At 35.0% G+C, this 12,445-nt stretch overlaps 1 protein-coding gene across 6 annotated transcripts in view; it reads left to right on the top strand.

Moving 5' to 3' along the window:
• Nucleotides 1-12,445, top strand: part of RAB3GAP1 (RAB3 GTPase activating protein catalytic subunit 1) — a 112,191-nt gene that overhangs the window by 20,898 nt on the left and 78,848 nt on the right. For 5 of the 6 annotated variants that reach the window (XM_060625995.3, XM_060625996.3, XM_060625997.3 and 2 more), the window contains 2 exons: nucleotides 1,684-1,816; nucleotides 5,753-5,831. The exons of the other annotated variant lie outside the window; for it this stretch is intronic. In XM_060625995.3, coding sequence (XP_060481978.1) covers nucleotides 1,684-1,816; nucleotides 5,753-5,831 — 212 coding nt within the window. The remainder of the gene's footprint in view (nucleotides 1-1,683; nucleotides 1,817-5,752; nucleotides 5,832-12,445) is intronic. 6 annotated transcript variants of the gene reach the window in all.

The raw sequence follows: 12,445 nt of genomic DNA, 5'->3' as shown, positions 1-12,445 counted from the left end.
TGTGTTGGGCTCCATGCCCAGCGTGGAGCCTACCTAAAAAAATACAGATGGTTTTTGTATATTGATTTTGAATTCCACAACATTATAAACTCACCAGTTAGTTTTAGTAGTTTGTAGGTTGCTTTGACTATTCTAGGTACATGTCAGATCATTGTGAATGCAGACAGTTTTATTTCCTTCTAGTCTACATGCTTATTTATTTTTATTGTCTGATTGGGGCCCTCAGAGGTTGTTTTTGATGAATCACTAGATTAATATTGGACTAAAGTTGTCATTTCTGAGTGTAATCATAAATATACACCATACTTAAATTTGTTATTAAAGGACTGTATCATAATGGAAATGAAGGAGGCAGGTTACAATGTTGTTTTTCAATTGAACTAATTATCTTAAAAAGTTTATTTGGGAGACAGAACCTAGATACCTCCTCTTTAATGAATACAACCAAATCCTTCTTGAACTGGCTATTCATAAGGTTTCCAGTGGTACCCAGAATCCAGAGTAGGGTCAGATAATGTTTCTTTATATCATTTAAAAAGAATGTTTCACCTTTTTTGCAAGCTTAACAAATAGGCTTACCTCTCGTTTCCTGGGCTTCTTCCTTGTCTGTACGTTTAGACTTAACTGCGTTATAGTGGGCGTTCCTCATAGTACGCCATATTCTTACGTATATCATTATAATGCTTATTACAGTTTGAGAATTTTGGTATCAGCCATAGATGTCTTAATTTAATACAGGTTAACCACACTTTAGAGAAACTTAACATATAAAAAGTATAGTTTCTGATATGTACCATACAAGTGATTTTTCTCTTAATATAAAAAGATTGCTATTTAATATATTTACATAATAAGATACCTTTGAGACATTTAAAATACGATTTAACTCAATTCAGAATTATGAATACTTTGCCAGCAACAAATATAAAACACTTGAGTATTATACATAAGGTATGGTTGTAAAACACTTTTTATAAAAACTCAGTAATGAACAAAATCATTCCTTACATATTTTATATCTAATTTGGGACTGTCTGTGGTTGGCAAATTGCTGGGTTGGTATTTTCTGCCTCATAGTGGTGCTATGTTGTAATGACTATATACCTCTCCAGTGGAAAGAATAACTATGGGAGATTCAGGGCCCATGGGGAAAATTCTTTTTTATGATTATGTTGCATAAGTGAGGGGACTCTTTGGGACTTTTAATTAAAATGTTTTCCAGTCAAGGAGTTGCAGTTGAAATGAAAATATTTGAATACCAAAGCTTGATAAAGATGCTTGCAAAAACATGTTAAGTAAGTGCTACAAATGTCATGTCACTTAAATTGAGTCTACAAACTGCTTTTTTTATTAAGCTGTTTCTGATGTCTAATAATGTGGTGCACTATATAGTGATGTTATTGGATTTGAGATTTTTAGAATAAAAGTATATTTTATTGCCTTGTATTTTTTCTAAATTTTAAAATTGATAAAATTTAATCATTTTTAGCTAAATGTAACCAGATTCTGCTAATGGTAAGAATTTTTTTTTTGTATGTTAGAGGCATGGAATTTACTGTATATTATTTTATATATTTATCTCAAAAATTATTTCAAAATTTTAATTTTGCATGTCACTTGATAGTTGATATTCTAAGGGAATTTTCTTTTTAAAAATGGGTATTTTTCCATTTTTAAATATAGGGTGTATTTACTTCTGGCACATGGGAAGAGAAATCAGATGAAATTTCCTTCGCTGATTTCAAGTTCTCAGTCACTCATCATTATCTTGTACAAGACTCCACTGACAAAGAAGGAAAGGATGAAGTATTGGAAGGTAAGTTGTTACTAATTATCTTTATTTTATTTTATTTTAGTTTTATTAATGTTTGTTTAAGAGAGAGAGAGTGTGAGCGTGTAGGGGTGGGGCAGAGAGAGGGGGAGAGAGAGAATCCCAAGCAAGCTCTGTGCTGTCATTGCAGAGCCCAATATAGTGCTCGATCCCATGAACCATGAGATTATGACCTGCCCCAAAATCAGGAGTCAAGCATTTAACCCAACTGAGCCACCCAGGTGCCCTGTGTTACTAGTTATTTTAAACTAATGACTGTAAGAGTGATTATAATTTTGAATTATGAATTTAGTTCTCTTCATTAAGTACTGTCCTCTGTGGGCGCCTGGGTGGCTCATTTGGTTAAGCATATGACTCTGGATTTCAGCTCAGGTTATGATCTCACGGTTCGTGGGTTCAAGCCCTGCGTGGGGCTCTGCACTGGCAGTGCAGAGCCTGCTTGTGATTCTCTCTCCCTCTCTCTCTGCCCCTCCCCTTCTCTCTCTCTCATTCAAGATAAATATATAAACTTAAAAATATATATATATAAAGTAGTATCTCTGGAGATGTTTTACCTATGCAGAGTTGTTTCACCACATCTGAAACAGACTATGATCTTTTTTGTTTTATTTTCAGAGTATGATCTTTTTAGAGGAATTTTTATAGCGTCATTCATTTCAAAGTTAATTAGATTAGCAAATATTTATTGAGTGCCTAACATGTTCTAGGTACTTTGCTAAGCTCAGTTGAATCCACAGTTATAAGAAATTTATGTTCCAATAGGGGAGATGAGGTCACAGCAGTAGGAGGTAGAAAGTGGTAAGTTCAGTCCCAGAGCACAGATAAAGTTCTTTAAACTTCTGCTGAAGTTTAGAGGAGATGTGGTCAGGTCTAATTGAGAGAGATCAGAGAAGGTGTAATGGAGAATTAAACCTGGATTTGAAGGATTTAAGAATAAAATTACTCTGGGGCACCTGGGTGGCTCGGTTGAGCGCCCGACTTAGGCTCAGGTCATGTTCTCACAGGTCATGAGTTCGAGCCCCATGTCAGGCTCTGTGCTTACAGCTTGCAGCCTGGAGCCTGCTTTGGATTCTGTGCCTCCCTCTCTGTCTGCCCCAACCCACTCGCATTCTGTCTCTGTCTCTCTCAAAAATAAATAAATATTAAAAAAATAAAATAAAATTACTCATTTGTCAGGATAGTGTTTTGGATATACCCCATAATTTGTCAGATCAAGTGGATTAAAATTCTGGCTTTTCTTCTTACTAGTTACTTGACCTTTCTAAGTCTGAATTATCTCACTTGAAAAGCAAAGTAATACCACCCAGCAGATTAATGGGAAGGTTTAATGAGATAGTATATATGAGCACCATATCAGGACCTCACCCATGCTAGGTACTCAGTAAACTTAGTGCTTATGGTTGGTAATAGGTCACATTGCTCAAATCTCCGTAAATGGTGCTTATAGTTCATAGGTCAAATCATCCAAAATCTCTGTCCTGAGATAGAGTGGTATATAATAGTGAGTGAGCAAGGTGTTAAAACAGTATTAATTTTGCAGCTTTCAGTCAGATGCCCTTCTTAACTCACTCAAAAAATAAATACACAGAATGTGTGTTTAAATTTTTCAGGGCAATTGAAGGCATCATGCTAAGTGAAATAAGTCAGACAGAGAAAGACATTTATTATATGTTCTCTCTTATATGTAGAATCTAAAAAACAAAAACAAGAACAAAAACAAAACTCACCAACCTCATAGTTAAAGGGAACAGATTGGTGGTTCCCAGAGATGGAGGTTGGGGGGGGGTGGGGTGGGCAACATGGATGAAGAGAGTCAAAAGGTACACTCGTGGTTATAAGTAAGTCCTAGGAATGTAATTAATGTATAGCATGGCAACTATAGTTAATAGTACTGTATTGCATATTTGAAAGTTACTCAGAGAGTAAATCTTAAAAATTCTATGACAAGAAAATGTTTTTAAACTGGTGACAGATGTTGACTAGATTTATGTTGATCGTTTTGCAGTGTATACAGTTATCAAGTTGTTATGTCATACACATGAAACTAAGATAATGTTATATGTCAATTATACTTCAACTGAAAAAAATAAATTAAGAAAAAAAGTTTTTCTGGTCAATACAGATATTATTTGTAAGTATAGGCCTGAAATATTTGTGCCTTTTCTTGTATAGGAATAAAATTATATTACCTTTATTATTGGCATTCTTAGAAACAAAACAAGTAGATAGCATCCGCATTCAGATTTGTAAACTAGGGCAGATCACACTGACTATATATACACATAATTAAGACAATTTATACAGTAAAATAATTAAACCAGAATATGAATAAGTGTACTTGAGGAGGAAGGGGAAGAGGGAAATATATGCAGCTGGTGGGAAGTCTGATAATAGCCCAGAAAGTTCCAGTTCCAACATTTTGCTCATTAATGAAGCAAACTGTTAAAGGGAGAGAAATCTTAAGTGCTATTAATTTGAGGAACATCAAGAAGAAGCTGTTAAAATAAGGAGGCTTAGAATCAGTGTTTTTTGGTTTTTTTTTTTAATGTTTATTTGTTTTGAGAGAGAGGGACAGAGAGAGAGTGTGGGATGGGGAAGGGTAGAGAGAAAGGGAGAGAGAAAATCTCAAGTAGGCTCCATGCTGTCAGTGCAGAGCCCAACATGGGACTCGGTCTCACAACCCATGAGATCATGACCTGAGCCGAAATCAAGAGTTAGACTCTCAACCGATTGAGATACCCAGGAGCCTCAGAATCCGTGTTTCTGAGATGAACTGTGGTCTGAGAGAAGATGAATGGATTTTAGTTAAGTCATTATTGTTGTATGTATGTATATGTACATATGTATATATGTATGATGCAGTTTGAATTTGGTTGTGATTGAAGCTGTACCTAGTGGTAGAAGTTACAAGTAAACCATCAATTCATTTAATTTGGAGATACACATTTAAAACTATATTTTCGGAGGTCAGAAGATTTGAGCACTGATAGTTTATTTTGTTGGAGTTGTTTGTTGGCTTTAGTTAAAGCATCAAGTCATTAGTGTTCTCCTATATACTCTTTTTTAAAAGGTAATTAAACATAAATTTGCTAAGGAATTATGACTATACAACAAAGGAAATGTTATAAATATTTTTTATGCTTTGAGTTTATTATGCATTTATAAATAAATAAGGATGATATACGTCAGTATCTTATTATAAATTAAAAGTGCTTAAAGATACATGGGTTATAAGTGGGAACCTGGTTAATGGTTTTATAAGAACACTTAAGATGGCCAGAGGCCAGCAAAGGCTGGCCATAGGAGGTGGTAAGGAAGTGACAGGACTGTAAGTAGTTTTGAAGAAAAGTAGAGACAAGGGCAGACCAAGAAGAAGAGATAAAACATGGCTTTCTAGTAAGGCTGAGGAACTGTTTGAGTCATGACATAGAAGAAAGGAAAATATTATAAACATGGGAACAATACTTAGAAGCTGGCTTTTTAGAAATAAAAGACATTGAGAGAGAGACATCTTTATTATATTTTATTTTATTTTTTTAATGTTTATTCATTTTTTAGAGGAAAAACAGAGCGCGAGTCAGGGAAGGTCAGAGAGAGAGAGAGGGAGACACAGAAACCAAAGCAGGCTCCAGGCTCTGAGCTATCAGCAGAATCCAATGCAGGGCTCAAACTCATAAACCATGAGATCATGACCTGAGCTGAAGTCGGATGCTTAACCAACTGAGCCACCCAGGCCCCCATGAGAAGGACACCTTTTTCACCCCAAATCTTAGAGATAGCCCTAGATATAAATCTTTAAGCAATTGCATAACTATATGGACTAGCAAGACGTGTTATGTAATACGATTTTTTTAAATCATGTTACAAAATTTTGCCTTAGAATGAACATACTAATTTTTTCATTATGAAATGTTTTTGTAGATGTTATTCCACAGTCTATGCAAGATTTGTTGTGTATGAATAATGACTTTCCTCCGAGAGCACATTGCCTGGTAAGATGGTAAGTATACATTTTACTCAGGTAACTTTTAGTATGTGTGTTGGGAGACCCCAAGACCTCCCCCAGGTTCAGTGATTTGTCAGGAGGATGAATAGAACTCAGCCCGAGGTTACACTTACTATGATTTATTATGCTAACAATATCAATCTAGAGAAAAGGTGCCCGAGGCAAAGTTGGAGGAAGTGTTTGAATCCTTTCCTAATGGAGTTACTCAGGATATACTTAAATTCCCTTAACAATAAGTTGTAACAACACATATGAAACATCTACCAATGAAGGTTGTTAGCGGCTCAGCTTTCAGGGTTTGTATTTGGGGGCTGGCACCTTCTGACCGGTACATAACAAAATTTCAGATTCCCAGAAGAAAAGCTGGTGTTCAACATAAACCACATTGTGTAGTTTAAGCACAGTAACTCTTATTGAAGAGTTTTTTGAGAACCTTCTCCAAATCCAAATTCCTAGGTGCCTGCCAAAGGTCAGCCTTGCAAGCAGGCCATTCTAAGGATAGTAGTCACAGGCCTGCTGTTTATTCTTTTCTGCAGTTTGTTTCATTATCTAGGGTAGAGCCTAACTATAATTCTGATGACTAGCATGAAACATTTACTTACTGTAGAAAACTTAATGTGTATTGTTGGAAATTAAATTGAAATAAAATGTTGATCTCAGTTACATGATAACATCATAACTCATCATATCTAAATTATAAATGTGATGGATTAATATAAGAGGTACATCACACTTAAAAGGTCTTTATCTCATTTTGGTAGGGGTGGTATTGAAGCATACCACTACCAAAATGTCTCAAGTATGAGTGTATGGTCAAGAAAGGACACCTAGGTAAAATACATTTATATACTGGTTTTATGTTTGTCTGTTGGTATGAGTTGGTCTCTTGATTTTTTATTGAAGAATTTCAATAAAGGGGAAAATGATAATTTCTTTGCTTCTTTTTTTCTTCATTTCAGTGTGATTACTATAGCAAGTAGACTATGTAGCTTGCTTAAAAAAAAAAAAGAAAACTAATTGCAAATGCAAATAAACTGTATATTGTTTCATAAATATGCCTGTCATTTTAGTGTGAACTTTTAAAAACTGAATTTAAACAAGTATAAGAGGAATTTAATAAATTGCCATTTAATGTAATCAATCCAGATTCTCTTCGGATCTTTTAAAATGTGAATATATACATTTAAAATGGCATGGTGTCATAGAACATGATTTTGCATGTACTCACTCATTCACCTCATTTACCATTAATTGAACACCTACTGTTTGGGCAGACAGTGAATGAGACATACTTATGTTGAATTTCTAGCTCAAGTACTTATTTTCAGTTTTGGGCAATTTTTCTGAGTTGGTTTCTATGTTCATAAAGACAGAGTAATAAATAATATGTACCTTTAAGAATAATTGTGATGATTTAGTAAGATAGTGGTACATAATGTGTTTATCAAAATTTGAATGCTGTTATAAAATCTCTGTTCAACCTTTTTTTTTTTTTTTTTTTTTTTTTGCTTCTAGATAGACATGTATTTTGAGGGAGCAGTGTATAACCCATACACTTTGACAACTGGTCCCCCCCAATTCATGTCCATTCCATAGGCAAAATATATTCATTCTGATCAACTGTTTAATATTTATTTCCCAAAATTGTGTTTGACACATATTTTTTAGTTTAAAAATAATTATTGAATGAGTGAGTGAAACCTTTCTATGTATTAATGCAGTACATGTTAGTGATCTATTTCTTTTTATATATTAATGAAAATCTCTTGTTAGCTTTTTTAACCTTTACATTTACTTTAAAAAATTTTTAGTTAAAATTAGTATATAGTTAAATTAACCTTTTTTTGATGAATAGTTCATTGAACTTCAACACATATGTATAGGGTTTTGTTTGTTTTAAATGTGTATTTATTTATTTTGAGAGAGATAGGGACAGCACAAGCAGGGAAGGGGCAGAGAGACAGAGAGACAGGGCAGTGTCAGCACAGAGCCTGACATGGGGCTTGATCTCATGAACTATGAGATCATGACCTGAGCCCAAACTAAGTTAGATGCTTACCCAACCCAGTCACACACATGTTCCTATGTATAGGTTTCTTAAAACTACCACCACAATCAGAATATAGAACAGTTCTGTAACTTCCCAAAAAGCTCTTCTTGTCCATTATAATTTCCTGCAATCACTGATATATTTTTAGTTTTGATAGTTTTTTCCTTTTAAGAATGTCATAGAGATGGAATTATGTAGTAACTGTTTGAGACTAGTTTCTTTTACTCAACATAATGCTTTTGAGATCCTTTGAAGTAATTCTGTATCAATAGTTTGTTCCTTTTTATTGCTGAGCAGTATTCTGTTGTCTGGATATATACTGGTTTGTTTATTCATTCACTCCTTGAATGACATTAGGGTTGTTTTTAGGTTTGGGCATTTATATTTATTATTTTTAAAGTTTATTTTTGAGAGAGAGAGAGAGAGAGAAAGAGTTTGTGAGCAGGGGAAGGGCAGAGAGAGAGGGAGAGAGAGAATCCCAAGCAAGCTTCCTGCTGTCAGCACAGATCCCAGTGTGGGGCCCGATCTCACGAACTGTGAGATCATGACCTGAGCTGAAATCAAGAGTCAGATGTTTGACTGAGCCACCCAGGCACCTCTAGGTTTAGGCATTTATGAATAGAGCTGTTATAAATATTTGTGAACAGATTTTTGTATAAAAGTACATTTTTAGTTCACTGGGATAAATGCCTAGGGTGAGATTGCTAGTCATATGGTAGGTGCATATTTTTAACTTTATAAGAAGTGGCCAAAATATACTATTGGGACTGCATCAAAATAAAAAGCTTCTGCACTGTGAAGGAAACAGCCAACAAAACTAAAAGGAAACACTCAGAATGGGAGATGATATTTGCAAATGACATATTTGATAAAGATTAGTATAAAAAATATATAAAAAGCTGGTACAACTCAACACCCAAAAAATAAATATCCTAATTAAAAAATGTGCAGACATGAACAGACATTTCTCCAAAGACACCCAGGTAACCAACAGACACATGAAAAGATACTCATCATCAAGGAAATGTAAATCAAAACTACAATGAGAATATCATCTCATGCCTGTCCGAATGTCTAAAGTCAAAATCACGAGAAACAGTAAGTGTTGGTGAGGATATGGAGAAATAAGGAATCCTCTTGCACTTTTGGTGGGGACGTAAACTGGTTCAGCCACTGTGGAGTACAGTAGGGGGTTCCTCAAAAGGTTAAAAATATGGGGCGCCTGGGTGGCGCAGTCGGTTAAGCGTCCGACTTCAGCCAGGTCACGATCTCGCGGTCCGTGAGTTCGAGCCCCGCGTCAGGCTCTGGGCTGATGGCTCGGAGCCTGGAGCATGTTTCCGATTCTGTGTCTCCCTCTCTCTCTGCCCCTCCCCCGTTCATGCTCTGTCTCTCTCTGTCCCAAAAATAAATAAAAAAAAAATAAAAAAAAAAAAAAAAAAAAATAAAAAAAAAAAAGGTTAAAAATAGAACTACCCTACAATCCAGTAATCACACTATTGGGTATTTACCCCCTAAAAATAGAAACACTAATTCAAAGGGATGGATACATGCACCCTTATGTTTATAACGGCATTATTTACAATAGCTAAGATATGAAAGCAGCCCAAGTGTCCATTGATAGAAGAACAGAGAAAGAAGATATGGTGTGTGTGGTGCACACACACAGACACTGGTATTATTCAACCATAAAAAAGAATGAAACCTTGCCATTTGCAACAACATAGATGGAGAGAGAGAGGATATAATGCTAAATGAAATAAGACAAATACCATATGATTTCACTCATGGAATTTAAGAAACAAAACAAATGAGCAAAGGGGAAAAAAAAACGAAAACAGATGCTTGATTATAGAGAACAAACCAATGGTTACCAGAGGTGGGTGGGAGGATGGATGAAATAGGTGATGGAGATTCAGGAGTGCTTTTGTCATGATGAGCACTGGGTGACGTATGGAATTGTTGAATCACTATACACTTGAAACTAGTATAACATTGTATGTTAACTATACTATAATTAAAATAAAAACTTAATTAAAAAAAAGGAAAAACAGAAATGGCCAAACTGATTTCCCGAGGGACTGAACAATTCTGCATTCCCACCAGCAATGTATGAGAGTTTTAGTTGCTCTACATCTTCATCAACACTCAATGTCAGTATTTTTTATTTTAGATGTATTCTAATAGATGTATTGTCCTATCAGTTTATCAGTATTTTACTTTATGGGTCATGTTTCATGCTGTGTTTAAGAACTCTTTGCCCCAGGGTACAGAGGTTTCTGCTACTTAAAAAACAAAACAAAAACAAAAACAAAGAAAACTTCAAAACAATTTTGATTTTTTTTCAATTTACAGAAAGTTGCAAAGATAGTACAGACTGATCTGCTATACCTTCAACCAGTTTCCCTTACTGTTAATAGCTTATATCACCATGATACGTGTGTCAGAACTGAGAAACTAACATTGCTCCCTTGTTATTTAACTAGTTTTTCCACTGAAGTTGTTTTAGGATCCAGGCATTTAGTCATCATGTCTCCGTAGTTTGTTTAGTCTCTGGTCTTTGAAAACATCTGTATTTCCTTAATTTTTATCTTCTTTACAGATTTAAGGAGTTTGGGTCAGGTATTTTGTTAAATGTCCTTCAGTTTGGGTGTGTCTCTTTTTGTTATGGTTATACTTGGGTTGTGGGATTTTGGAAAGAATACCACAGAGGTGAATTGCCATTTTCATCACATCGTATCAGAAGGACATGTTATCAATCTGACTTAATCGCTAGTGATGTTAACTTTACCATGTGGCTAATCCTGTGTTTTATTCTAAAACTTTTACAGTTTGTATGTATATCTGTTATCGATTTCAAGTTAATTTTTGTGTAAGGTATGAGGTTTAGGTCAGGGTTCCTTTTTTGCAAATGAATGTTCATTTGTTCCAATATCATTTGTTGAAAAGAGCTTCCTTTCTCTATTGACTGACTTTTGCACCTTTGTCAAATACCATTTGGCCGTATTTATGTGGGTATATGTCTGGATGCTCTTGGTTTCTCTAGTTTTATTGTTACAAGTCTTGAAATTAGTGTGACTTTACAACTTTATTCCTCCTTTGCAAAGTTGTTTTGGCTTTTCTAGCTCCTTTGCTTTTCCATTTACGTTTTAGAATTGGTTTATCTATATCTACAAAAAGTTCTGCTGGAATTTTTATTGTAATTGCCTTAAATCTTTAGACAGTTTAGGGAAAGCTGATATCTCTGCTATGCTGACTCTTTCATTTGATGAACATAGTCTCTCCAGTTATTTAGGTCTTCTTTGATTTCTTTCATCGGTGTCTTACTGTTTTCAGCATATAGATCCTGTATGTTTTGTTAGATTTTTTCCCCCAAGTTTTTATTTAAATTCCATTTAATTAACATATGTTGTAACAGTAGTTTCAGGAGTAGAATTTAATGATTAATCAGTAACATACAACATCCAGTACTCATCACAGGTGCTCTCCTTAATACCCATCATCCATCTAGCCCACCTCCCCTCCAGCAGTTATCTATGGTTAAGAGTCTAGTTTATGGTTTGCCTCTTTTTTTCCCCTTATGTTCATCTGTTTTGTTTCTTAAATTCTACATATGAGTAAAATCACATGGTATTTGTCTTTCCCTGACTTACTTCGCTTAGCATTATACACTCTAGCTCCATCCAAGTCTTTGCAAGTGGTAAGATTTCATTCTTAATGATGGCTGAGTAATATTCGTGTGTGTGTGTGTGTGTGTGTGTGTATCTATATATATCTATATCTCCCACATCTTCTTTATCCATTCATCAGTTGATGGAAATTTGGGTTCTTTCCATAATTTAGCTTTTGTTGATAATGCTGCTATAAACATTGAGGTGCATGTGTCTCTTCAAATCAGTATTTTTGTATCCTTTGGGTAAACACCTGGTAGTTCAATTGCTGGATTGTAGGGTAGGTTCTATTTTTAACTTTTTGAGGAGCCGCCATATTGTTTTTCAGAGTGGCTGTACTAGTTCACATTCCCACCAGCGGTGTGAGAAGGTCCTCCTTTTTCCACATCCTCACCAACATCTGTTGTTTTCTTTGTTGTTAATTTTAGTCATTTAGACATGTGTGAGGTGATGCCTCATTGTAATTTTTCATTAGTATTTCCCTGATATGAGTGATGTTGAGAATATTTTCACATGTCTATTAGCCGTCTGTATGTCTTCTTTGGCAAATTGTCTACTCATGTCTTCTGCCCATTTCTTTCTTTTTTTTAAATTTTATTTAAATCCAAGTTAGTTAACATATAATAATGATTTCAGGAATAGAATTTACTGATTTATCACTTACATATAATACCCAGTGCACATCCCAACACCCAGTGCTCATTAATGTGGAAGTGCCCTCCTTAATGTCCATCACCCATTTAGCCCATCCCCCCACCCAACACCCCACCAGCAACCTTCAGTTCTCTGTATTTAAGAGTCTCTTATGGTTTGTGTCTCTCTCTGTTTTTATCGTATTTTTGCTTCCCTTCCCCTGTGTTTATGTTTTGTTTCTTAAATTCCACATATGA

Source organism: Panthera onca, chromosome C1 (assembly GCF_046562875.1).
Source record: "Panthera onca isolate mPanOnc1 chromosome C1, mPanOnc1 haplotype 2, whole genome shotgun sequence".
NCBI classification, from domain to species: Eukaryota; Metazoa; Chordata; class Mammalia; order Carnivora; family Felidae; genus Panthera; species Panthera onca.
The sequence above is the reverse complement of the archived record's forward strand: the minus strand, read 5'-3'. Positions and strand labels throughout refer to the sequence as shown.